This window comes from Salvelinus sp. IW2-2015, linkage group LG10 (genome assembly GCF_002910315.2).
Source record: "Salvelinus sp. IW2-2015 linkage group LG10, ASM291031v2, whole genome shotgun sequence".
NCBI classification, from domain to species: domain Eukaryota; kingdom Metazoa; phylum Chordata; class Actinopteri; order Salmoniformes; family Salmonidae; genus Salvelinus; species Salvelinus sp. IW2-2015.
Window position 1 is genome coordinate 9,228,015 of NC_036850.1, and position 27,839 is coordinate 9,255,853.

General features: G+C 45.5%; 1 protein-coding gene across 1 annotated transcript in view; it reads left to right on the forward strand.

The window, feature by feature from the left end:
- The window catches only part of itfg1 (integrin alpha FG-GAP repeat containing 1), a 132,259-nt gene that overhangs the window by 73,147 nt on the left and 31,273 nt on the right, over positions 1-27,839 (forward strand). The window contains 3 exon segments of the mRNA XM_070445376.1: positions 11,017-11,167; positions 12,607-12,715; positions 26,266-26,309. Coding sequence (XP_070301477.1) covers positions 11,017-11,167; positions 12,607-12,715; positions 26,266-26,309 — 304 coding nt within the window.

Below are 27,839 nucleotides of genomic sequence, written 5' to 3' on the forward strand. Positions count from 1 at the left end.
TCACAACACAACTGATTGGCTCAAACGCATTAAGAAGGAAAGAAATTCCACGAATTAACTTATAAGAAGGGACACCTGTTAATTGAAATACTTTCCAAGTGACTACCTCATGAAACTGGTTGAGTGAATGCCAAGAGTGTGCGACGCTGTCATCGAGTCAAAGGATGGCTACTTTGAAGAATATAAAATTGATTTTGATTTTTTTTCCAACACTTTTTTGGTTACTATATGATTCCATATGTGTTATTTCATAGTGTTGATGTCTTCACTATTATTCTACAATGTAGAAAATAGTAAAAATAAAGAATAATCCTTGAATGAGTGAGTGTTCTTTTGACCGGTAGTGTATTTTGAAACACTCATGCAACGTGGCCGTTGTGGTTTGCATGTAACTCCCCAGAGTTAGTATGCATTATGCATGTTTCTCTTAATCGTTTCCTCATAAGGTTCTCTGCCTGTCTTACTACACCCTGACAGCATCTGTCGGTGGCGTCAAGGAACAGGTAAATAGGCAGCCATTTTGAGGAATAGTCATTTATTCACAGCCCTCTCAATTGTGCACAGGGTTGTAAAGCATACAAGTATGTCTGATGCCACTTCCTATGTTTCAGTGTTGCATCGGTTTATACACACCTGAGACGTAATCTCATACCAATGAGAGCATTGAGTACTTTGTAGAGTTCATGTTTTCGTAAAGATGATGAAAGACCTGTGTTTTCTCTGAAGATTTAGGATATTTCTAGAGCGTATAGGGGGCTATTTTTACATATGATTGGTTCTACCCAGGCAGTCCGCCCACCCACTCTCTCATACAGAGAAAGCAAGTGTCTCGCTGGTTAGCACTGTTTTACACCGTTTCCTGTMCAATGGATTCCTTGCTTTATAATAGAGCCCCTGTCAGGAGAAGAACGTCACACCGCTTAGAACTGGAGGTGTGTGTTGCGGTCTTGGAGGGTATTTCTAGAAAGGGAAAGGAGGTCACTAATGAAAATGGCTTACCCTGAGTGCTATCTAACTCTAGGGAGCGCGAAAGAGTTAGCAGACCACCTAAATCCATTAAGGAATGCTAATCATCAATAAACGGCAGCTTTATGATGTCAGGATATTTCTTGTGATAGATGTCTTGTTTCAGTGAGGGGACAGTGTACTCTTCAGGGAGGTGGGGTGTGTGTGTAAAAGAAGTCACACGCACACAGCAGAAATTATGATTTGGTGCTTCTCACACTGTAGGTCAATGGCAATCTGGCACAAACGGTAGGCATAATCCATTTAAATCAAATCAAATGTATTTATATAGCCCTTCTTACATCAGCTGATATCTCAAAGTGCTGTACAGAAACCCAGCCTAAAACCCCAAACAGCAAGCAATGCAGGTGTAGAAGCACGGTGGCTAGGAAAAACTCCCTAGAAAGGCCAAACCTAGGAAGAAACCTAGAGAGGAACCAGGCTATGAGGGGTGGCCAGTCCTCTTCTGGCTGTGCCGGGTGGAGATTATAACAGAACATGGCCAAGATGTTCAAATGTTCATKAATGACCAGCATGGTCAAATAATAAACCCTGACACTTGTAGTCTGCCTAAGTACAAACACGATCAGCGATACATTTGTTTTTAATTAGGTGTATCTTGCAATTGRTCTCACATCAAAGTAGCATACCCCGTTCTTGTCAGTGGGGCTATCAGAAGAACTAACCCAGACTCCACTTTGCCTGTGACCCGGTCAACATGCCTCTGCCCCGCTTCTGACTGCCCTGCTTGTTATCCAATTATTGTGAACACCATCATTTGGCTTGTCAAACCAATGCAAATGAGGAAGGGAATCAAAGTCTAACAAGGTTTACTGCTTCTCTTCATTTTGTAATCAGAGTGTATGGAGACTTAGGCTAAATCTAGAATTGTCGTTTGTGATTCTGATTTAGCAAGCCCATACTGTTATAGCATGTAAACACCAAATCCACCCGTCAGTTACATCCAAACACACTGAACTTCCATTCCACTAGTACCATATCCACACACACTGACTTTCCATTCCACTAGTACTATATCCACACACACTGACCTTTCACATTTACCACTAGAACTATATCCACACACACTGACCTTCCATTACACTAGAACTATATCCACACACACTGACCTTCCATTACACTAGAACTATATCCACACCACATCCACACACACTGACTTTCCATTCTCACTAGTACTATATCCACACACACTGACCTTCCATTCCACTAGTACTACATCCACACACACTGACCTTCCATTTCACTAGTACTATATCCACACACACACACACACTGACCTTCCATTTCACTAGTGCTATATCCACACACACACTGACCTTCCATTTCACTAGTGCTATATCCACACACACACTGACCTTCCATTTCACTAGTTACTACATCCACACACACACTGACCTTCCATTTCACTAGTACTATATCCAACACACACACACACACTGACCTTCCATTTCACTAGTGCTTATATCCACACACACACTGACCTTCCATTTCACTAGTGCTATATCCACACACACACTGACCTTCCATTTCACTAGTGCTATATCCACACACACACTGACCTTCCATTTCACTAGTGCTATATCCACACACACACTGACCTTCCATTTCACTAGTACTATATCCACACACACACACACTGACCTTCCATTTCACTAGTGCTAATCACACACACACACACACACACACCACACACACACACACACCACCACACACACACACACACACTGACCTTCCATTCCACTAGTACTACACCACACACACACACTGACTTCCATTTCACTAGTGCTATATCCACACACACACTGACCTTCCATTCACTAGTACTATATCCACACACACGCACCACACACACACCGACTTCCATTCCACTAGTACTATATCCACACACTGAACTTCCATTCCACTAGTACTATATCCACACACTGAACTTCCATTCCACTAGTACTATATCCACACATTGACCTTCCATTCACATAGTACATATCCACACACTGACCTTCCATTCCACTAGTACATATCCACACACTGACCTTCCATCTCACTAGTACTATACCACACATTGACCTTCCATTCCACTAGTACTATATCCACACATGACCTTCCATTCCACTAGTACTATATCCACACACATTGACCTTCCATTCCACTAGTACTATATCCACACATTGACCTTCCATTCCACTAGTACTATATCCACACACTACCTTCCATTCCACTAGTACTAATCCACACATTGACCTTCCATCCACTAGTACTATATCCACACATCCACACACACTGACCTTCCATTCCACTAGTACTATATCCACACATTGACCTTCCATTCCACTAGTGCTATATCCACACACACACTGACCTTCCATTCCACTAGTCTATATCCACACACTGACTTTCCATTCCACTAGTGTTATATCCACACCACACACTGACTTTCCATTCCACTAGTACTATATCCACACATGACCTTCCATTCCACTAGTGCTATATCCACACACACTGATCTTCCATCCACTAGTACTATATCCCACACATTGACCTTTCATTTCCACTAGTACTATATCCACACACTGACCTTCCATTCCACTAGTACTATATCCACACATTGACCTTCCATTCCACTAGTACTATATCCACAACATTGACCTTCCATTCCACTAGTACACTATCCACACATCACACCAACTGACCTTCCATTCCACTAGTACTATATCCACACACTGACCTTCCATTCCACTAGTACTATATCCAAACACTGACTTCCATTTCACTAGTACTATATCCAAACACTGACCTTCCATTCCACTAGTACTATATCCACACACACTGACCTCCATTCCACTAACATATCCACACACTGACCTTCCATTCCACTAGTACTATATCCACACACTGACCTTCCATTCCACTAGTACTATATCCACACACTGACCTTCTCATCCACTAGTACTATATCCACACACTGACCTTCCAGTACTATATCCACACACTGACCTTCCATTCCACTAGTACTATATCCACACCACTGACCTTTCCATACTATATCCACACACTGCCCTTCCATTCCACTAGTACTATATCCACACACTGGACCTTCCATTCCACTAGTACTATATCCACACACTGACCTTCCATTCCACTAGTACTATATCCACACACACTGAGCCGTGGCTCTTTGTGGTGTTCTATCTGTATGCACCCCTACTGAGTCCTCCACAGCAAGCCATGGTGTTGCTAGGCAATGCCATTAAATCACTTACGTGGGTAGCAAGACTAGGAAAGCAGGAGTTGCTTTTTTGTCAGTTAGGCTTAGCCACAACTAGCTGATACCTCTTTAAAAGAGATATATTGTACATGTCATTACATGATCATGGGCCTATAAATCCCTGAATCCTGTGAACAGACGTGTGTTATTGTGACACTGACAGCACCGTAGCTTCTCTTTTAACTGACCTTGAAAAGAGGAGGAATGTCTGTCTGAGCCGGTGGGGGAGAGGTTATGAATGRTGCTTTGGTTTAAGTTCACGGAAAGAGGTGGAAATGTAATGTTACCTTGTCATAGACACTTGCCTTCCTAGAAAGAGGTGGCAAACGTATGTTGACATGTGTGATGTTGTGCCCCTGACCTGGTCGAATGACAGGGCTAGTCTCGTCTCAGTAGACCAGCACTCTGACTATAATATACAGTCTATGTCTCTGACAGATAATGCCTGTTGCCCTTTGGTCGACTGAAAGGTGTTTTTGCTGCATACGAAGGAGAGATAATGTTTGCTCACATCTCTCATCCTATCAACAATCGAATGACCCTTTCACGTTTTGTAATCTTATTTCTCTACTGTAGATTTTAAGATTTAGGCACACTCAGAAAAAGGCATGCTCTCAAACAAAGAATCTGTATGTGGTTTGTGGTGTATTGTCCTCTTTAAATGGGTCAGTGTCCTTTTTAGATGAATAATCACAGYCTGGAGATCAGAGGCCACGGGGCTCAGGGAGTAGCAGGGAGAGGACCAGGAGGAGGGGGCTGAGGCTGGAGGCTGGCCAGGGTAGGGGAAGGCGCTAGGTGGACGGGCACTGAATATGTTACGGGTCGAATGGGCAAGGGCTGAATAGAATGTCATTATGAAGGCTTGTCTTCTCTCTACTTCTGTCTCACTCACATTCTATCTCTGTCTCTCCATCTCTCTCCCTTTGAAGCACCCTTAGGGGGATGGACAGACAGGAAGGAAATGAAGCCTCACACTGTCTTTCTGTCATGTTCAGCCTCTGGATCCCCCAGCTCCCTCTAAAACCACACCCTCCTGCCTATATCTCTTGTTCTCTCTCTCTGTGTCTCTCTCTTTCTGTTTCCCCCTCCCTCTCACACACACATTCAATGGCAGAAGTAGTTGGTCTTGCGGAGTTTCAATGACCAGTGAGCTCTCTTCCTCAGGTGGGAGGGGGAGGAGGAGGTGAACGACTGTCTGGGCTGGTAAACCCTCCCCCGGGATGGGTGTCCTCTCCCGACAGGCTGGTGGATGGAGGAGAGGAAAAGGAGGAGGAAAGAGAGGTCAGGCAACAGGCACCCTGTCAGTCTGGCCTCTCAGAGGGTCCACAGTGGCCAATTAGTGAGGAGCCTGAGAGTGCTTTGGCACGGCAGGTCCCCGGTCAGGACTCGCACCCGCATTGGAGGGGACGGGGGCTCTGTGTCCGAAATAACAGGCCCAGTACTSAGCCCTTGWGCTCACATACACACACACACAGTCAAAGAGTTAAAAACCGGTTACCTGATCTCCTATCTGTTTATTCCTGCTAATGAGAGTGGATCTGAGACGTCTTTAATATGGATTCTGTGCATTTCATTGATTTGTCTGGATCTTTCCGCGTCCACAGTCCACCGCTGCAGGGGGCTGATGACAGCTAAAATGCTTCTTCCCTCGGTCGAACACTGCTGTGCTGAGTGGTGAAATGGGTTTTGATGTTCAGGCTTTCTATTACTCAGTCTGCAATCTCCAGTTGTTTCTTGTGTGATTTCATTGTTCAGTGTCAGTCTCAATGCAGAAGTAGGCTCTGTGCTGAGAGGGTATTTATTGCCTGTATTTTCAGCGTCGYCAGGAAAATATTTTTGGGATAAGTACTTTTGAGATATGAATATTCATAGTTTTAAAATTGAATAAATGAACGGAAAATGTGTATTTCAGAATCTGGACATACGCCATATGTTAGAGCTGTATCGTGTACGGTTCACAGATCGTAGGGTATTACATGAGGTATGGATAGGTCTAAAACTGGCCTAGAATGGCCACTTTCATCATAATTTTTTTCTCAAAAATGGTTTGTGATGCGAATGTAAAAAGCATGTCAGACATCCTTCCTCCCAATGAAGTTTGTGAGAATTGCCAAAACAAACGGAGATAACAAAAATATTTTCTGTCTACGCTGGCGTGGAATCGCTCGCCCATAGCACGGTTTCCCAAACTCCATCCTGGGGCCCACCCTGGGTGCACGTTTTGGTTTTAACCGAAGCACTACACATTCAGTAACCAACTGATCATTAAGCTTTGATTATTTGAATCWGCTGTGTWYTGCCTGGGCAAAAACYAGTACAGTGCATTCGGAAAGTATTCAGACCCCTTGACTGTTTCCACATTTTGTTACATTACAGCCTTGTTCTAAAATTGATTAAATAGGTTTTCCCCCTCATCAATCTACACACAATACCCCATAATGACAAAGCAAAAACTGTTTTTTTTAGAAATGTTTGCAAATGTATAAATAATAAAAAAAACTGAAATATCACATTTTATATAACTATTCAGACCCTTCACTCAGTACTATGTTGACGCACCTTTGGCAGCTATTACAGCCTCAAGTCTTTTTGGGTATGACACTACAAGCTTGGCACACCTGTATTTGGGGAGTTTCTCACATTGTTCTCTGCAGATCCMCTCAAGCTCTGTCAGGTTGGATGGGGAGTCGCTGCACCACGATTGGGTTAAAGTCCAGGCTCTGGCTTGGGCCTCTCAAGGACATTCAAGATTTGTCCCGAAGCCACTCTGCATTGTCTTGGCTGTGTGCTTAGGGCCGTTGTCCTGTTGGAAGGTGAACCTTGCCCCAGCTGAGGTCTCTGAGTGTTTTTGAGCAGGTTTTCTTCAAGGATTTCTCTGTACTTTGCTCCGTTCATCGTTCCCTTGATCCTGACTGGTCTCCCAGACCCTGCAGCTGAAAAACATCCCACAGCATGATGCTGCACACCATGCTTAGCCTGATTGGTGGAGTGCTGCAGAGATGGTTGTCCTTCTGGAGTTTCCCATCTCCACAGAGGAACTCTGGAGCTCTGTCAGTGTGACCATTGGGTTACTGTGGTCACCTCCCTGACCAAGGCCCTTCTCCCCCGATTGGTCAGCTCTAGAAAGAGTCTTGGTTTTTCCAAACTTATTCCATTTAAAAATGATGGATGCCACTGTGTTCTTGGGGACCTTCAATGCTGCWGAAATGTTTCTAAATCATGTCCAGTCAATTTAATTTACCACAGGTGGACTCAAATCAAGTTGTKGAAACATCTCAAGGARGATCAATGAGAATCGGATGCTTTTTTGGCAAACATTTCTAAAAACTTGTTTTCGCATTGTATTGTGGGTAGATTGAGGATTTCTGTATTTTTTTTAATCCATTTTAGGTGAATGTTGTAACGTAACAAAATGTGGAAAAGGGGAACGGGTCTGAATACTTTCCGAATGCACTGTACACCCAGGGCAGGACCGAGTTTGGAAAACCCTGGTCTATAGGACGTAATACTATTGAATTTCTGTGACCGTAAGTAATTGTGTAGGGTTGAGAAGTGCATTCAATTTGGTGCAGCTCGTACAAGTGTGACTGCAGTTTAATTATTCTGCTGCGGTAAAAAAATGGAACTTGGTGGAGAGCAAGACTTGTATACTGCATCTCTGTCTGTTTACCTCTCTCTGTGTGTGTGTGTGTGTGTGTGTGTGTGTGTGTGTGTGTGTGTTTCTGAGTGAGCTTTTGGAACTGACTCGTTGGGTGTGAACATGTGTTCTGCTCTGTTTGCCACACAGACAAGACTTGGATGCTCTAGAATCTAGGTGTGTGTATGTGCACGCACGCCCTCTCTAGTGTATCCTACCTCGATGATTTGCAATGCACTCAGGCTATTGCCCTTTATCAGTGACGCTGGCACCTCTCCTGACCATGTGCTCATCACATCCCCTGTGGAGCAACACAGGCTCTTCAGAAGACACAAAGGCCCAGAGAGCGAGAACACACACCCACCCACACAGCGTTGAATAACAATGGGTGCTCTCGCTACCGTTCAGCATGAAACTCTTTAAATGCCAGCATCACTCTCCTGATGCAACACACGCTATCGTTAGCTGTGTAGAGGAGATCGATAAGCACAGGCATCAGTTCGATTGAGACGTGGGGCTGATTATGGGGTGAAGATACGATCATAGACAGAATCTTAGTACTTTCATCCAATTGAGAATAGATATTACTGATTGAGTGTCCTCACAGGGAAATCTCTTTCTGACAAGAGTGCTGAATTGTGTTTACCCAGGATGCTGTTCTATGAGGTGGTTTGGGCTTGATGTGGTTAACCACTTGGAAGCTAGAAGGAATCCTTGTCTCCAACAGGATACGGTGTGTGTATTTGGTTTGCTGTGGAAGGATGTTTGTCCACATGAGAGTGTGTGTGTGTGTAGTAACAGTCCTCTCTGCAGGTCTGTGTGCCCACCCCTGGAGGCTGGCCACTGGGGGCATTCACTCAGACTGGCATCTACAGGGGACAATTCCAGACCGTTGTCTGCCTTATCCGATTTGGAATGAGGGGGAAAAAGACCCTTTTGTGTTAGGCTTTTTCAGCCAAAAGGTCCTCGACCACATTTCTAACCCTGTATCAGCTGTGAGATTCTCTGAGCTGCAAAACATGGCCATTCAGATGTACGGTAATGCATCAAACTGTTCATTTGAATGATAGACCCGTCATAAAGGCTTTGATGTGCCAAATTCATTAGGGCGTGTGACGGCACTCCAGAGTCAGTTAGATCTAGTCATGCCACACATTGGGAGTGGCACCACACGCGCTAATGGATTTGGCACATCAAAGCCTTTATGATGGGTCAATCATTCAAGTGAACAGTTTGATGACCAATTTGTGACTTCAATCTCTGTCCAGACAGTGCCTTGTATTGCCCAGACTTCCTTTAGTTAACATCTGATGTTAATCCAACGTTCCGGATGGTTATTCTAACAATGAAAGGGTAATGGTGTGTGTTGGAGAGGAAAATGCCAATGGCCATATTGACTGACAAGAAAAGTCAACAGCAAACCTTCACTACATGTGTCATTTCACATGTCCTTCCAATCCCTTCCGAAGTGGCTGGTAGACGAAGGCTCCGTACTGGAAGTACAGCAGGTTGTTATTTCAGCTTGGTCTCATGGTCCTCCCAGTCTGATAGAAGCTGGGCTTTTTGTTCTGTTAAAATGAATATACAGACGTGTGTGTGTGTGTCCTGGTGGGAGAAGAGAGAGACTGGGCATATAGGGAATGTGTGAGTTTGTCCTCTGGCTTCATAATGTGGAAGGACATGCTTTGGTGTGTGTGTGTGGGAGTGGGAGACTGTCTCCGTCTCCAAGTTTGTTGATCTCTCTCCGTCTCGCTAGGTAGGCTCTGTGTTGAGCATACCGATGGAGCCTCGTTGCGGTGTCACATTTCTCAGTCTTTCAGTGACACACAAAGGTGGAAACACATTCTCACTCGTACCTTGTCTCTCAACACACACACACACACACACACACACACACACACACACACACACACACTGCCAAGCCGTCCTCTAGGGTGAGAGTTTCTATCAGCCTCATAGCCTCCGGTTCGCTCTCTTCAATGCTCAAGACGGAGAGGGGGAGAGAGAATGGAATGAAAAGACAGGCGGAAAAAGAGAACATTTTCATGCTGATTCTATTTTTAGGCTTGCTCCATTTCGACACTCCCGATCAGATCTAAAGACGTATACACGGGTAACCGTCTCGACAGAAAATGGGTACAGGAAGGAAGAAAGAAAAAAAAACACACCTCTCACAAATGTTGGACAATGGTGTGGAAATGAAAGCTCTGCAACCAAACTATTTCCCTATTCAATACAGTCTGGAGTTCTAACCCTTCTAAGTCTCATGTTTGTATCTCCGTTGTGGACTTAATTGTACAGTGCTACTAATTGCCTATTAGCTGAGTATTTTCTGCCCAGGTCTCTGTATCGTTGCTCCCCTTCTTTTGTTTTGTGTATAATTATACATTTTTTGCTACACTTGTGTTTTCATCTGGGTATTGCTTCACTAATTCATGCGTGTGTTTTATAGTCGAAAGAAAGCGATATCTTCTGTGTGTAAGTGTCGCAGAGGATACATTGTCCATCATCATCCTCTAGTCCAGGGGTGTCAAACGTACAGCCCAATCCGGGCCCGCGGGTGGTTTGAGTAAAACATTTAATAAACAAATGAAATACAATTACATTTGTAAATATTGTGGGGGAAAACAAACTCGATATACTTTTAAAATGACTAAACCCAAATGGGAACTGTGTAGGAATGATAATGGACCTACATGCATACAGTTTCTTGACTGTGTCCAGCTCGCTTAAAATCACCAAAATGAAAGGCAGTCGGGGGAATATATATAAAATTCCCAAAACGATGGCAAATTTTGACGGCGAGGAAATATAACCAATTTTCAGTGTGGTGCTCCAGACCTCGGTGAAGACAGAATGGTGAAGATCGAATGCAGCCCCCGGGGCAAAATGAGTTTGACAACCCTGCTCTAGTCAATTTTCAGCTCTGATCACTTATGTTGAAGCCTCTTTCGACGACTACCTTCCTCTGTTGTTTTGTCCGACCTTGTCTGTGTTCCTGTCCGTGTGTTTACAGTATCCATCGATTTTAACGCAGGATGTGTTTGTACAGTCCCTAACAGCATCTCTCTCTCTCTCCTCTGTGTTGTAGTGGCCAGCAGGCCTTCCTCCTGGAGAATATTCTGTGTAACAACGCCAGCTGTAAGGATGTGGGCCGCATGTTTCGTGTCCACTGGGACCAGTCTGACCTGGGGGCCATCCCCGGGGCCGCCGTCGCCACCTTCTTCGACATCTATGAGGATGTGAGCACATCCCTCTATTCCTCTTTCCTCTCGACCTCTCCTCCTCGCTCTCGCTCTCTTTCTCTCTAATTAGCCCAGGCTCCCCTCTTCACGCCTTGACGCTGTCACACAACCAACAGCTCTGCTGATTTTTAAAGGAAGACCACTGGTGACCTCGGGCTCTCGCGTCTCATCATTAACCAGCAGCAGAGTTGTTACTACCCCAGTAGCGACTGGGAGACTGGCAGACTGGCCGCTCTCAATCACCTTAGGATAGCTGTTTTTCTCTCTGTCTTGTAGTCTAGATCCCACCCGCASCTGTGGATAGGGCAGGTTATATCACCCTGACAGTCAAGTTTGTCATGTATTCTCATTTATATCATCGCAGAGCAGAGTGTAGTAGGATTTTGTTTCAATTTGTATGACAAACCCCTACAAATTKCAAGTTTGAATGGCACAGAAATCCATTGGGAGTGTTTTTCATTATGTCTGCAAGAATTGGCTCTTTTCAATGTGTCTTCCAGTATGGTTAGTCTTGTTAATTGTCCTGTTTGTGGGTGGCCTTGGATCCTCTTTTGTCAACAGTCTCCCTGAGTGGCTTCAGCCGCGGTATGAACATGAGGCTGGAAATGGCGCGCTCATGAGGCACTCTCTCCCACCCTGGCTTGCAGATTAGAGCAGCATCTCTCTCCTAATCCCACTCTGGCCCGATAGAAGGGTGTGCCAAGACGAGCATGTCACTGCAGGGCACGACAAGCGCAGGATGCCAGCCCGGCCCTGGCACAGTGTAGCGACAGAGCGTGACAGACGGAGCACGGTCATTGTCCCCCTAGGAGCCCAATCAGCTCACAGCACAGCCCCCCTCTGAGATGAGATGTGTGCGGGTTGGGCCCGACAGCTCTTCAGGAGATTTGAAGAGTGGGCTCGGCTGCATCTCAAATCTGGTTGTCTTTTTAAAAATCTTTAAACACACACGTAGCTTTCATCCTGCCCAAGATTCACCATCTGGGACAGCTTACGTGTTATTTAGTCAAAGTTTTCCTCCACTCCTCCGTCCCCATCCTTCTCCCTGAGAGCTCTGTCTCGCTCTGACTTCACTCCGTCACTGCCTGCCTCCCGGCATTCCCTCTATTTCATTACCGCGTCCAAGACGGCCTTGCCTTCTTAGAGTTGACATAATCAATGTGTTTGTTTTGGCTGTGGGATTCATTTATGATGTGTATTGTAGTGCGGTAGAGAGTGGAGGGAGTAGTTATCCATCTCCTGTCTCTGGGAGTTGGCTCATTTTCTCTGTAATTCCCTGACAGAGAGAGTGTGAGAGAAGTGCAGATAACCGCTGTAATGGAGGATCTGTCCTCCGTCCATAACGGGGATGAAGTGGTACATCAGAAGAGACCGTCAAAGGAACTTTGCCCCCTGTTTCCTTTTGTCCGTCATGTATTACCATTTCTCATTTGCAGGGAATATTGGATATGATCGTGCTCAGCAAAGAGGAGGGGAGAGAGGGCTTCGCCATCCACGCTTTGAAGAACAACTTTGAAGCCGACGCGTACTTCGTCAAAGTGATTGGTGAGTCGGAACTTTTCACCTTCTGCAGTTAGCGCGCGTGTGTGTGTGTGTGTGCATGAGTTCATGTTTTTGAACATCCACATTTGTATGCATGCATTGTATTCCTTTTCTGTGTGCATGCCTTTGTTTCTCTCCAGTTTTGTTTAGACTCGACAGTTGTGTTTGAAAATTTTTATGTGAATCTCCCCTTTTCGCCACTGCATAAAAAAAAAAATGTATGCACTCCTCTCAACATTAGGCCGAAGAAGAGCACAGGAGTTTTTTTTATATCGGACTGTTTTCAGGATATCACAAGAACATCCTCATTCCCTGAGACAAGAGTCGGCAGTGGTGTATACGCTCCGTTGACTGCAGGCTACAACCCTATTAGTTTGCATTAGACAACAGCACACGCATCGATACAAACACGAATGACTGCAGGGCAGGCATCTCCCAGCATCCTTTGGGTGTTTTAACTGAACTCCTCACCTCCATTCCTCTGTGTGGCTCCCCTCCTCAGCCTATAAGAAAAAGTAGCAGCGTGGCTGTAGTGATGGCGGACATTTGGGAAGCTGACATTTTGGAAAACGGAAAGTGTCCACTAACAAGCTACTTTCATGCCATTTTAATCCTGCCTGCTGGGTTTTAATTAAAGGAGAAGCAGTTATTTTCTACTCCTTCATTCTCTCGTCCCTTCTCTCCCTCACAGCCCCACTGGTGGGCTCCTTCAGGTTTTTTTGGAGCGACTGCTCCTCTGCCTATAACATCAGACCCAGACACAGAGACTGACTTGCACACATACACATACACTCCCTCAACTCACACGACTGACCCCAGGAGGATTTTTCCACTTCTCTTTTCTGAGCTGTTGGTTGTTTCTCTTCAGTAAAGCACTGATAGATAAGGAGTGTGCTGAAGTTGTCAAGTGACCGGAGATGGAGGAAGCACTCTGGTAATTAACTATGAATCTCAAACTGCTCCCACGCTGCCTGTGCCCTCTTTCTCCTGCTGTGGCGTACAGTACACGTCAAGTATTCCGCTGCGTTGTGCATGCTCGCGCGCCTCTTGACGACGCAGGCCGTGAACCCAGAGAGACAAGCGCCGTCCGCCTATTTCTCTAACGTATTCCTCCCATCTGCAATAGCGCTCGGCGCAGCGTGGATATCCTCCCCTAAAGCCCTGTCTTGGTGTCACAATAATATACTGGTGGGCATGCAGAGCAAACTCTGCTGTGGCTGTTTGAAACGCGAGCCGCGTCTTCCTTCCCGCCCAGCCCTCAGCAGGAAGAAAGCCTGTGAACGTAGTAATGGCGGAGGTGTTTAGAAGGATTATGGGTAGGTAAACTGTGTTTGTGTGCCGAGGGAAGATGTTGCCGGGGTTCACTCACAGTCTGACTGTGTTGTTGTGGTGAACAGAGGGACGGTGTCGGGGTCAGAGAGGGAGGGAACGGGAACATGTGAGGAATTTAAGGTTGGGATTGATTGACAGACTTGTCAGTGTTGAACATTGAAGAAGGTGGACATTGATGGAAGAGCAGCAGGTGATCTGGCCTAATGGAAGTACATTCAGGACGACAGTTTCTYGGGTTCTACCAACATGCAATCAATAATGGATGGGGTTTTGTTGCTGCCAGTCCATAGGGTGTCTTTTGACGAGGCTCAGACCTGAGCAACCCCACCCTCCTCCCCTTGTTGGTGTGTTGTACGTCAGGAGGTGGCGGCCCCCCTGGTGATGGGGGCTGTTTTCCGCCGGCTTCAGATCCCCTGAGCTCTTATCGAGCGGCCTCGCTGTGGTATTGACTTTAAGTCTGGGTCACTCGCGGGATGAAATTATAAGAAATGGCCCACGGTGGGACCCAGAGACGCAGCTAATTTCTGTATTCAGTGCCCAGCCTAGGCACAGGATTGATCTATTTAAACTCATCATCAAACGGCGCCCGCCTCTGGTTCCTGAGGCTCCGGTGCTATTATGGTTAACGTGCCAGCGCCCGGTGCTCTGCAGCGCGCTGGTCTACTGGTTTTCCAATCTTAATCTTTTATTTTTATTGTCCAGTCTGAGATATGGCTTTTTCTTTGCAACTCTGCCTAGAAGGCCAGCATCCCGGAGTCGCCTCTTCACTGTTGACATTGAGACTGGTGTTTTGCGGGTACTATTTAATGAAGCTGCCAGTTGAGGACTTGTGAGGTGTCTGTTTCTCAAACTAGACACTCTAATGTGCTTGTTCTCTTGCTCAGTTGTGCACCGGGGCCACCCACTCCTCTTTCTAGTCTGGTTATAGGCAGTTTGCGCTGTTCTGTGAAGGGAGTAGTGCACAGCGTTGTACCAGATCTTTTGTTTCTTGGCAATTTCTCGCATGGAATAGCCTTCATTTCTCAGAACAAGAATAGACTGACGAGTTTCAGAAGAAAGTACTTTGTTTCTGGCCATTTTGAGCCTGTAATTGAACCCACAAATGCAGATTTTTTATTTTATTTCACCTTTATTTAACTAGGCAAGTCAGTTTAAGAACAAATTCTTATTTACAATGACGGCCTAAGAACAGTGGGTTAACTGCCTTGTTCAGGGGCAGAACAGCAGATTTTTACCTTGTCAGCACGGGAATTCGATCTAGAAACCTTTCGGTTACTGGCCCAACGCTCTAACTACTGCCTCCCCGGCAGGTAGCCAAATGCTCCAGATACTCATCTAGTCTAAAGAAGGCCAGTTTTATTGCTTCTTTAACCAGAACAACAGTTTTCAGATGTGTTAACATAATTGCAAAAGGGTTTTCTAATGATCAATTAGCTTTTTAAAATGAAAAACTTGGATTAGCTAACACAACGTGCCATTGGAACACAGGAGTAATGGTTGCTGATAATGGGCCACTGTACGCCTATGTAGATTTTCCATAAAAAATCTGCCGTTTCCAGCTACAATAGTCATTTACAACATTAACAATGTCTAAACTGTATTTCCGATCAGTTTGATGTTACTTAAATGGACCAATAATGTGCTTTTCTTTCAAAAAGAAGGACATTTCTAAGTGACCCCAAACTTGTGTCGTGCCAATGTGTGTGCCATCCGCGTGCGCCATTGTGTGTTGTGTGTGTGTGTGTGGTGTTGTGTGTTGTGGTGTGTGTGTGTGGTGTGTGTGTGTGTGTGTGTGTGTGTGTGTGTGTGTGTGTGTGTGTGTGTGTGTGTGTGTGTGTGTGTGTGTGTGTGGGTGTTGTGTGTGTGTGTACATCCCTTTTTCAGGACCCTGGCTTTTAAAGAAAATTCGTAAAAATCCGAATAACTTCACAGATCGGCATTGTAAAGGGTTTAAACACTGTTTCCCATGCTTGTTCAATAAACAATTAATGAGCATGGCACCTGTGGACCGTTCGTTAAGACACTAACAGCTTATAGACGGTAGCAATTAAAGGTCACAGTTATGAAAAACTTAGGACACTAAAGAGCCCATATACTTGACTCTGAAAAACACCAAAAGAAAGATGCCCAGGGTCCCTGCCTCATCTCGTGAACGTGCCTTAGGCATGCTGTAAGGAGCAGAGGACTGCAGATGTGGGCCAGGCAATAAATTGCAATGTCCGTACTAAGACAGCGCTACAGGATGGAGACTGATCGTCCTCACAGTGGCACCACGGTGTAACAACACCTGCACCAAGTGCATCAGCCCCTCGCGTACATCCGAACATCACACCTGCGGGACAGGTACAGGATGGCAACAACTGCCCGAATTACACCAGGAACGCACAATCCCTCCATCAGTGCTCGGACTGTCTGTAGGCCTGTTGTAAGGCAGGTCCTCACCAGACATCACTGGCAACAATGTTGCCTATGGGTATAAACCCACCGTCGCTTGACCAGACAGGACTGGCAAAAAGTGCTCTTCACTGACGAGTCGTGGTTTTGTCTCACCAGGGGTGATGGTCGGATTCGCATTTATCATCAAAGGAATGAGCGTTACACCGAGGCCTGTACTCTGGAGCGGGATCGAGGTGGAGGGTTCGTCATGGTCTGGGGCGGTGTGTCACAGCATCATCGGACAGAGCTTGTTGTCATTGCAGGCAATCTCAACGCTGTGCGTTACAGGAAAGACAWCCTCCTCCCTCATGTGGTACCCTTCCTGCAGGCTCATTCTGACATGACCCTCCAGCATGGCAATGCCACCAGCCATACTGCTCGTTATGTGCGTGATTTCCTGCAAGACAGGAATGTCAGTATTCTGCCATGGCCAGCGAAGAGCCCGGATCTCAATCACATTGAGCACGTCTGGGACCTGTTGGATCGGAGGGTTAGGGCCATTCCCCCCAGAAATGTCCGGGAACTTGCAGGTGCCCTGGTGGAAGAGTGGGGTAACATCTCACAGCAAGAACTGTCAAATCTGGTGCAGTCCATGAGGAGGAGATGCACTGCAGTACTTAATGCAGCTGGTGGCCACACCAAATACTGAATGTTACTTTTGATTTTGACCACCCCCCTTTGTTCAGGGACACGTTATTCCATTTCTGTTAGTCACATGTCTGTGGAACTTGTTCAGTTTATGTCTCAGTTGTTGAATCTTGTTATGTTCTTACAAATATTTACACCTGTTAAGTTTGCTGAAAATTAACACAGTTGACACAAGGAGTCGCTAGTGCACGATGAGCCAAGTAAAGCCCCCCCAGCCTAAACCTCCCCTAACTCGGACGGCGCTGGGCCAATTTGTGCACCAATTTGTGTAACCAGTTAAACAGCTGCTCTTAGTGAAAATGTGTTTGGAGTTAGTGTACCTTTCTAGCTAATAGGCTAAGCTTCCCAATTATAATAATGAAAAACGATATTCCAAATCTATTCATTTTTAAATGTTGATTACTTCTCCTTTGCAATTATCATTCACCTGATGATTTTGGGCAAACGCACGATGGGGGTCCCTGGGCAAGAAAAGTTTGACCCCTGGCCTATAAAACTGGCTCTAATTACTTCCTCATTTAGGCCAGTGTTAACTCAAACTGGCCCTTCAATTAGGAAAGTTAATCAGGTAGCTGAGATTGATCAGGTCGCTGAGCGTCACCCCGGGACCCAGGGAAGATGATACCCAGCCGTTAGGGGAGACCAGGAACCGTCTATCTCAGATAGTCCGAGATCTGTTTTTAATGGAGAATTAGGTAGTGTGACACTGCTCTTGCAATGTTACAAGTATTTACTACAGTGAACTAGCCAAGTTCAACAGTCAAATCCCCATGATCTACCAGGTGATTCAAAAAAAGAAAGAGATTGAGAGTCAAAGTAGAAACGTTAGAAAAGGGTTGCAGAGATTTTGTGGGTGCGTGCGTGTGAGTGACAGACCGACAGAACAATGTGAGCTGATTACGTTCTCCTCCTCTCTAGTTGGGATGCAGATTCGCTGCGTTGAGGAACATCTGCAGGCTTTGTTTAGTCCAGTAAGCATCCTCTTTTCCCTTTCTCTCTTCGCCTCTGCCAAGCTGTCAGTCAGGAAGTAACCGCCCTCACTCACATTTTAATTCAGCTCAACAGATGAGGGAGCTTTCATAGAGACATTGCTCTTCGCTCTCTTTTGGAATTTGAAGACACGAGTCCATATTTCTGGAGGTTTTATCTGCTGGTTTATTGGTTGTTTCTGCATTTGGTGTGTAATGTTGAGTGGTGAATTAAACTACAGAATTAAACTGAGATAGGAGGCACATGTGTAAAGGGCTGAAACAGGCAAATATCAAATGTGAGAAGAAGATTTGGAAAACAAGGATATAGTATAAAAATATATTGATTGCTGTATTTCCCCTCTCCAATAGCTGTCAATCTGACACAACTTTGAAAGTACTTCCAGTGTTACCATTTTGCAGAAGTATTCTCCCATGTCCAGTAGTCATCCGTTCACTTTGGTTTTAAAGGTCTTCTGTCTACTCCACCACCCTCCATATATAATACATCTCTGGGAGTACAGATGGAATATTTCATTTCACGTCTGCAGCCTGCAGATGATTGACAGCTCAAGCGTGTCCTTCAAATAAGCCTCAAACAAAGGTAGTTGAATGATGTCAGAGCAGCAGGCGAGGTATGACCATGACTTACCATTAGATCTGTCCGACATGACAGATAACTAGACTTCAAAACCGTCTTGGAGGAGATTGACATTATGCACATGCACACACACACACACACTTCCTTCGTGGATTACTCAACTATGAATGAGCAGGTGGTTATCCGGAAGACAAGTCTTTCTACCCGGCAGTGGGTAGAAAGACTGTGTGTGCATTATGATTGTGTGTGTGTGTGTGTGTGGCGGCAGGTAGCCTACCAGTTAAGAGCGTTGGGCCAGTAAAAGAAAAGGTTGCTGGTTCAAATCCCCYACCCGACTAGGTGACAAATCTGTCTGTGCCCTTGAGCAAGGCACTTCACCCTAATTGCTCCTGTAAATCGCTCAGGATAAGAGAGTCTGCTAAATGACTAAAATGTCAATGTAAATGTGTGTCACTGTCTGTCTGGCAGACATGAAGCCTAGGGTCAGCACCAGCCCAGATTAGGCCTGAGGAAAAAGAAAGCGGCACCTCGGACTGCTCAGCTGTCAGTGTAAGATTGCGCATTGATTGAAATGTGTAGCCACTGGCGTGGCGTGGTGACATGACGTGTGTCTTCCCCCTGTCAAGAGGCAACCAGCCCAGCTCCGTGTTTGACGTCATCTGACAGRTTGGAGTGGCTCTTCTTTTCTTGTGACGTTGGCTTGGTTTCCATGGTTCCCTATGGATTTATTTTTTATGATGATGATACGGAGGCGATTTATATGTGGGAGCCGTCAGACAGCACCTCCAGGGTAGGATCTGGAGGGACTGGACTGGACTGGACTGGTGGAGGATTTGGACCGTTGGACCTGGGAAGGCAGTTGTCAAGCTCTGATGCATGTACCCTGCTGTTCTGTTAGCTCCGCTCTACAGTCCTGGAACAGAGTCTCATTCAGAGCACATCAACAGCACCATGCAGCTCTGAATTATGGTGCTGTCTGATTTCAGGTTAAACTGAGCAGCCAAGAACAGAGGGAGTCCATCTCCTACTGCTCTCATTAGGATGTCAGAGATAGCTCAGACAGCTGGCCACACCTGTGTGTATTCGTGCGTGATTGTGTGTGTGTGTGCGTGCGTGTGCGCGCGTGTGCACATGATGTTATTTCCTCCGAGCCATGCTGGTGTCCTGCTCAATGAGGCGGAACGATGAACCGGACCCTCAGTCCCTTATCAACCCATCTGTCTAAGTCTACAGCCCATGCACCGGCCTGACGGCAAAGTAGCTACATGCCACCTCTTAAAACATTACAGCATGATAGCAGTGTGACATAAATCCTAACACCACAAGAAATCCCACCTAACTCATGGCGACAGCCAGCAACTGAGATAGCTAAGTTCTCCTTCTGCTGCGTGGTCTCTCGCAGGCATAGACATTCAATAAACCCAAAAGCCTTCTCGCCAAATGCCTCAGTGATTGTCTGTTGACTATCATGTGAAGCCCTCGTGAAGATGTCATAGTTTGCAGTGCATAGAATCCCTTATCTCTACTATAGGCTATATGAAGCTCTTGGACTAAGCCCTGGCAATAAAGAAGCACATTATCCATCAGATGAATCCACAAAAAGCAAATAAAAATTTTTTTAACAGGTCTTTTAATGTTTATTTATTCTCCTCTAAAGCTGCTCTCTTAGCCCGACCCTGTGAGTTCTATATGTTCTGTATACTCACTCTCTACAGTCACTTTACAGATGGAGGATCTTAATTTGATCACTATTTTGTTGCTGAGAATGCAAACGTGTAGTGTATTTGAGTTTTAAAAAGGCTTCTAAAGTTAGTKATTTCCACTTAGAAATGTCCTACTTGATTTGCCCTAATGGAAAATGTAGCAAACCCTACAACAATGTCCATTAAATATAATCCACATAATAATTCACATTTCCTGTTGCTGCAGGATTATTTTCCTGCTGTAGCAAACTAGATCAAATTAAGATCCTACATCTGTACACACAAAGAACACACACACACACACACACACACACACACACACACACTAGTAGACAGGCCCAGACGTACACAGGCAGAATACACTGACAGACCATTTCATCCTCCACGTCAGTGGGCTAGTCCTGCTGGGGAGCTGCCGACAGCATTGACATCGCCCTTGTCGCAGTTCCCTCTGACAAATAGCTCTATCCAACAGAGTAGAGGCAGCAGACCAGTGTCTGTGTGCACAGTTGTGGATTTCTGGATAAACCCTTAATACTTACTGTGTTAGCGGTCCCAGGTCTGTTTGTGACCCTTACTTGCTACCTGTTGCGTACGAGTTTAATGAATGACAACAGAAGAGAAAAAGCGAGAGCTGTGAATGAAGACTGGGTTCTTAGAAGGCAGGGGGGTTGCTCTGTGAGAGTCAGAGAGGGAGAGTTGTCTATCCAAGCACACAGAGAAGCATCCACATCCTGGAGCAGTAGTAGCATGGCCAGTGATTCGTGAAGGACAGCGGCGAGGCACGCTCCCCGTCTCGGTCTCTCTCCCTGAGCCACGCATCACTGCCTGCGTCAGGCTCTTTATGGAGTCTCTATGTCAGCGCCATTGATTGGATTTACCCATTCTACTAACCAATTTACGGCATGACACGCTCACAGTCCCCATAGTCCTTTAAACAAGCCAGAGAAGATGTTGCACTAGCTCCTCTTTATAGTGGCCACTAGTGACTCGGGATCACATCTTTGTTATGAACACTTAGACAGAGAAGGGTTTGTAATCCAACCTCTACACCATGGGTCAGTGTGGATTGGAACTTGGCATGGTGAGAATAGTAATACAAGTTCCAAAAATCAAAATGGATTTGGAGAGGGTAGCCTTAGCTATATGAGATGGGTTCAACCCAAGCAGAGACTGGGTCAGTGTGGCGCATGGTTTTCAATGAGCAAACAGAAACACCCTTCTGGGTTTAGAGGCCCAACGTTTTATGATCTATTTATCTGCTCTGTCCCCTGCACACGGCTGACCGGTGTTGGACCTGATCCCAGGCCCCGGTTTCCCAAAAGCATGTTAAGGCTAAGTTCATCGTTAGAACAATTGAGCTCAATGGTTTCAACAATGAACGTAGCCTTAAGGTCCTTTTGGGGAACCGGGCCCAGGTCAGTGTTTGATCAGATAGATATCTGCATTCTCATGTCCTGATTTGGGCTGTAACCGATGAAATCATCAGCAGCAGAACATATACCTTTCAACATGGGCAGTATCGATCCCATCGACCACAGAGGTATAACCCCCGAACCCAACGAATTACTCCACGTGGAGGTCAAAGGGCCTCAGGGCCTCCCGAGTGGCGTAGCGGTTTAAGGCATTGCAGTGCTTGGCGTCACTACAGATCCGGGTTCGATCCCGGGCTGTGTCGCAGCCGGCCGCGACAGGGAGACCCATGAGGTGACAAGAATGTAACTACCAATTGGATAACACGAAACGCGTCCTTCAGTTCCACACAGTAGGCTACACGGTCCAACAGTGACGGTCGGTCTCTCTGGGACTAGGCCTAGTAGCTCTAAAGAGGAATGACTTTCATGTGTTTACTTTTGAATGGGGTTGTGTTTACAATTGAATGGGGTTGTTTGTTTATCTGCATTAAGGAGTCCAGTCAGTGTGCAGCAGCAGTACAGGATGCATGATGGTAGATCCTAATTAAAGAAGTATTCAGCAGCTCAACTTCAATGTGCAAATTACCAGCGCCAGCCAATTAGTATGCTAATATATTAATTCCTCTTATTGCTGATTAAGAATTCAGGATTTTTTCCTTCTGCTCCATATGCACACAAATACCCATACACTTCCCCTGCAGCTTATTATTGAGCTCATTTATTTTCTGTGTTCATTTACTACCAATTTCTTTTTTTCTTCTCTTGGTCTTTTTTGCTCTTATATTTACAGTGCAATTTAAAAAATATATATATATATATATATATTTCACCTTTTATTTAACCAGGAAAGCCAGTTGAGAACAAGTTCTCATTTACAACTGCGACCTGGCCAAGATAAAGCAAAGCAGTGTGACAGAAACAACAACACAGAGTTACACATGGAATAAACAAACGTACAGTCAATAACACAATAGAYWAATCTATGTACAGTGTGTGCAAATGTAGTAAGAGTAGGGAGGTAAGACAATAAATAGTRCTTAGTGGCAAAATAATTACAATTTGGCATTAACACTGGAGTGATAGATGTGCAGATGATGATGTGCAAATAGAGATACTGYTGTGCAAAAGAGCAAAGAATAATAATAAATATCGGGATGAGGTAGTTGGGTGTGCTATTTACAGATGGGCTGTGTACAGGTGCAATGATCGGTAAGCTGCTCTGACAGCTGATGCTTAAATTTAGTGAGGAAGATATAAGTCTCCAGCTRCAGTGATTTTTGCAATTCGTTCCAGTCATTGGCAGCAGATAACTGGAAGGAAAGGCGGCCAAAGAATGTGTTGGCTTTGGGGATGACCAGTGAAATATACCTGCTGYAGCGRGTGCTACGGGTGGGTGTTGCTATGGTGACCAGTGAGCTGAGATAAGGCGGAGCTTTACCAAGCAAAGACTTATGGATGACCTGGAGCCAGTGGGGTTTTGCGACGAATATGTAGCGAGGGCCAGCCAACGAGAGCATACAGGTCGCAGTGTTGGGTAGTATATGGGGCTTTGGTGACAAAACGTACTGTGATAGACTGCATKCAATTTGCTGAGTAGAGTGTTGGAGGCTATTTTGTAAATGACATCGCCGAAGTCAAGGATCGGTAGGATAGTCAGTTTTACGAGGGTATGTTTGGCAGCATGAGTGAAGGAGGCTTTGTTGCGATATAGGAAGCCGATTCTAGATGTAATTTTGGATTGGAGATGCTTAATGTGAGTCTGGAAGGAGAGTTTACAGTCTAACCAGACACCTAGGTATGTGTACAGTGATTCCTCCTTTAAAGGTTGCGTCATACTGCGGCACACCTTGCGTACTGCCGCAGCATTCTGTGGCACMTCATTTWATTCTCAGCCATTTCTTCTGTTACTGCAAGTTATTGCTAGTTTGACCACCAGAGGGCATCTTTGAGAAGCATTTGATAGTATTCCGTATTGGCATTACCAGAGAATTTAAAACKTTTTTTGTKATAACATAGTATATGGGATTGATTTTAAGAAATTTGGCTTAATTAATTTGATTCATACTTTGGTGTTTCCATTCAGAGAGAAATTMTCAGTTTGTAAATTCATACRGTTTCGCTCTCGGAGCGCACACTGGACATTCGGGTCAAGYAGTAGGGTTGATTTGAGCGTCCTGGCCTTACAACGGCAGTCAAGCACCCAAGCTAACATTGGCTAGCTACTTCCAGACACAAATGCGACCACTCTGACCATTTTACTCGCCCTAACAGAGCTGGTAAGGCCGTCGTTTTGAAGTAATCGCGAAAAAACAGGCCTTACTTTCGTGCATTTTTCACCCTGCCAGCTCCTATTAGTTCTATTGAGCACCGTGGCACCAACTCGCCTTCCGAACGTTCTATTCCCTGCTTATTGTTCAACGTCACAATGCCTGCTTCTCTATTGTTGGCAATAAGACCTGCCCACGTTGCTTTATAGTTAAAATGTAAACAACAAAATGTCAACAACAAAAATAATATTGGAACTCTGCGGTCTTCCCATTGTGTCCTATGGGGGAAATATAGGCATGTCTGTCTATTTCGCCAAATATCTCGCAATGTGTATTTTTTGATTTTCTTCAAGTCGGGTGTAACCGGTGTGAAATGGCTAGCTAGTTAGCAGGYTGTCCGCTAATAGRGTTTCAGTCGGTGACATCACTCACTCTTAGACTTGGAAGTAGCTGTTCCCCTTGCTCTGCTTTTGTGGGTAACAATGCTTCGAGGGTGGCTGTTGTCTGTGTGCAGAGGGTCCCAAATGCATAATGAGTGCTCTATCTCCCCCTTGTGGTGGTCTGGAGCAATGAAGCCGTGACACTGGGTACCTCTAAGTCCCGCGATGCAAGCTCGCAACTTTTAAAGGAGGAACCACTGTAGTTGTCCACATATTCTAAGTCAGAACCATTCGGAGTAGTGATGCTTGTCGGGCGSGAGGGTGCAGGCAGCAATCGGTTGAAGAGCATGCATTTAGTTTTACTAGCATTTAAGAGCAGTTGGAGGCCACCGAAGGAGTGTTGTATGGCATTGAAGCTCATTTGGAGGTTTGTTAACACGGTGTCCAAAGAAGGGCCAGATGTACACAGAATGTTGTTGTCTGCATAGAGATGGATCAGATAATCACCAGCAGCAAGAGCGACGACATTGATATATACAGAGAAAGGAGTCGGCCTGAGGATTGAACCCTGTGGCACCCCCATAGAGACTGCCAGAGGTCCGGACAACAGACCCTCCGATTTGACACACTGAAATCTATCTGAGAAGTAGTTGGTGAACCAGGCAAGGCAGTCATTTGAGAAACCAAGGCTATTGGGTCTGCCGATAAGAATGCGGTGATTGACAGAGTCGAAAGCCTTGGCCAGGTCGATYAAATCGGCTGCACAGTACTGTCTTTTATCGATGGCGGTTATGATATCYTTTAGGACCTTGAGCGTGGCTGAGGTGCACCCATGACCAGCTCGGAAACCAGATTGCATAGTGGAGAAGGTACGGTGGGATTCGAAATGGTCGGTGATCTGTTTGTTAACTTGGCTTTCGAAGACTTTAGAAAGGCAGGGCAGGATGGATATAGGTCTGTAACAATTTGGGTCTAGAGTGTGTCCCCCTTTGAAGAGGGGGATGACCGGGGCAGCTTTCCAACCTTTGGGGATCTCAGACGATACGAAAGAGAGGTTGAACAGGCTAGCAATAGGGTTTTGCAAAAATTTTGGCGGATAACTTTAGAAAGAGAGGGTCCAGATTGTCAAGCCCAGCTGATTTCTAGGGATCCATATTTTGCAGCTCTTTCAGAACATCAGTTATCTGCATTTGGGTGAAGGACATGCGGGGGGGGGGGCTTGGGCGAGTTGCTGCGGGGGGTGCAGAGCTGTTGGCCGGGGTAGGGGTAGCCAGGTGTGAAGCATTGCCAGCCGTAGAAATATGCTTATTGAAATTCTCGATTATCGTAGATTTATCGGTGGTGACAGTTTTTCCTAGCCTCAGTGCAGTGGATAGCTGGGAGGAGGTGCTCTTATTCTCCATGGACTTTACAGTGTCCCAAAACGTTTTGTAATTACTGCTACAGAATGCAAATTTCTGTTTGAAAGATCTAGCCTTAGCTTTCCTAACTGACTGTGTATATTGGTTCCTGACTTCCCTGAAAAGTTGCATATCCCGGGGGCTGTTCGATGTTAATGCAATGACTTCATTTATTTAGCTTCCCCGTTAATAAGCATCGACAGAAAAACAAAATAAGCATTGCAGGTCTATCTTAAGTCTACCAASTTTGGGTTTTCCTACCGGGATGACGACGTTAACCATACAGTGTCTAACTCATCGAGCCGTGTTGTTAGTCACAGACAACTCCCACACTGTATGAGATTTTGTAGGACAAATAAAGTCCCTGTTGCTTGCTAATCAGTCTTCRTTTTCTCCACCTCAGTGCTCAGTGGACTCTGTTCTAACGACTGCCCCGGAAACGTCAAGGTAAGACTAGTGTCTSTGTGTATGCATGTGCATTGTAACGCAATGAAAAAAAGAGAATACAAATTCTCGAATCATTTTTMAGAGAGTGAAAAGYCTTATCTTGTAACTAGTCAGTCTGGCCATCTTGGTCCTGTAAGAGCCTCTGCTAAATGACTACAAATGGAAATGTCCCCACAGCTAGTGACGGACAGGCTTGGTGCTGGTCCTGTCGTAGTGTTTGTGTTGTTTGCCTCGCCACTGTGTGTCCGCTCACACTCACCCCACCATTGCCTGACTCAGCCGGGTGATTGATGGAGCCCATGTCTGGAGCTTTGGGCTGTTTTCTCCGCTCTCCTCCTCCTTAAGTCCCTCACATCCATCACTCTAACCCTCTTCTGTCCGTCTGTCTTCCCACCTATTGTCTCGTTGTCTATCACTATCCACCTCCTCCCTTTTAGTTTCCACAGAGCCTTTGTTCAATTTCCAATCCCTGTACTGTACAACTGTTCAGTCTGATGAAGCTATAGGCCTACATGCAATGTATAGTACTGTACTGTGTGGGAGGGTCTGTCGGTGTGGGAGGGTCTGTCGGTGTGGGAGGGTCTGTCGGTGTGGGAGGGTCTGTCGGTGTGGGAGGGTCTGTCGGTGTGGAACCTGGCTGCCTGCCATAGCGTTTCATTAGGCTGTTAAAACCGAGGCAGACAGAAAGCTCTCTTCATTAGGCGTCATCGGCCCATAATGAAGAGATCATACAGCCTCCATATGACCACTCAGTCATTTACTGCTCCTCAGAGCCCCAACCCGCGGCATGCTGAGAGAACCGTCTCCCCACAGTACTAGTGGTGGGTGGAAAAAATTTATAGTTACATATCTGGATATGATTTTTGACGATGTGTCGTTTTGATAATATTGCAATATTATTTTTGCACTAGTTAGCTGTACTTGAACCAAAACTCCAGTATGTTTCCTTCATAGCTTGTTCTCCAACTTCGTTTTAAATAGGGAGCCAAATGGTTTTCAACACTTTTATTTCCATGACTGATCAAAACTCTCTTCTGTCTCCCTGCAGCAGACATATGATGAGCAATATGTTTGATCATCCAATAGCAAAAAAATCACAGTATCGAATCGCAATACATATAGACTCGTGAGAATTGCAATACATATGGAATCGTGAGAATCGCAATACATATGGAAGTGTGAGAATCGCAATAAATATGGAATTGTGGGAAACGTGGGAATCGCAATACAAGCACTGAGTGTACAAAACATTAGGAACACCTTCCTAATATTTAGTTGCATCCCTTGTTTCCCTCAGAACAGCCTCAATTTGTTGGGGCATGGACTCTACAAGGTGTCGAAAGCGTTCTACAGGGAAGCTGGCTCATGTTGACTCCGGTGCTTCCCACAGTTGTGGCAAGTTGGTTGGATGTTCTTTGGGTGATGGAACATTCTTGATACACACAGGAAACTGTTGAGCGTTGATTTAAGTACCTTTGAACTGTTGAGTGTGAAYAAAAKCAACAGCGTTGCAATTCTTGACACACTCAA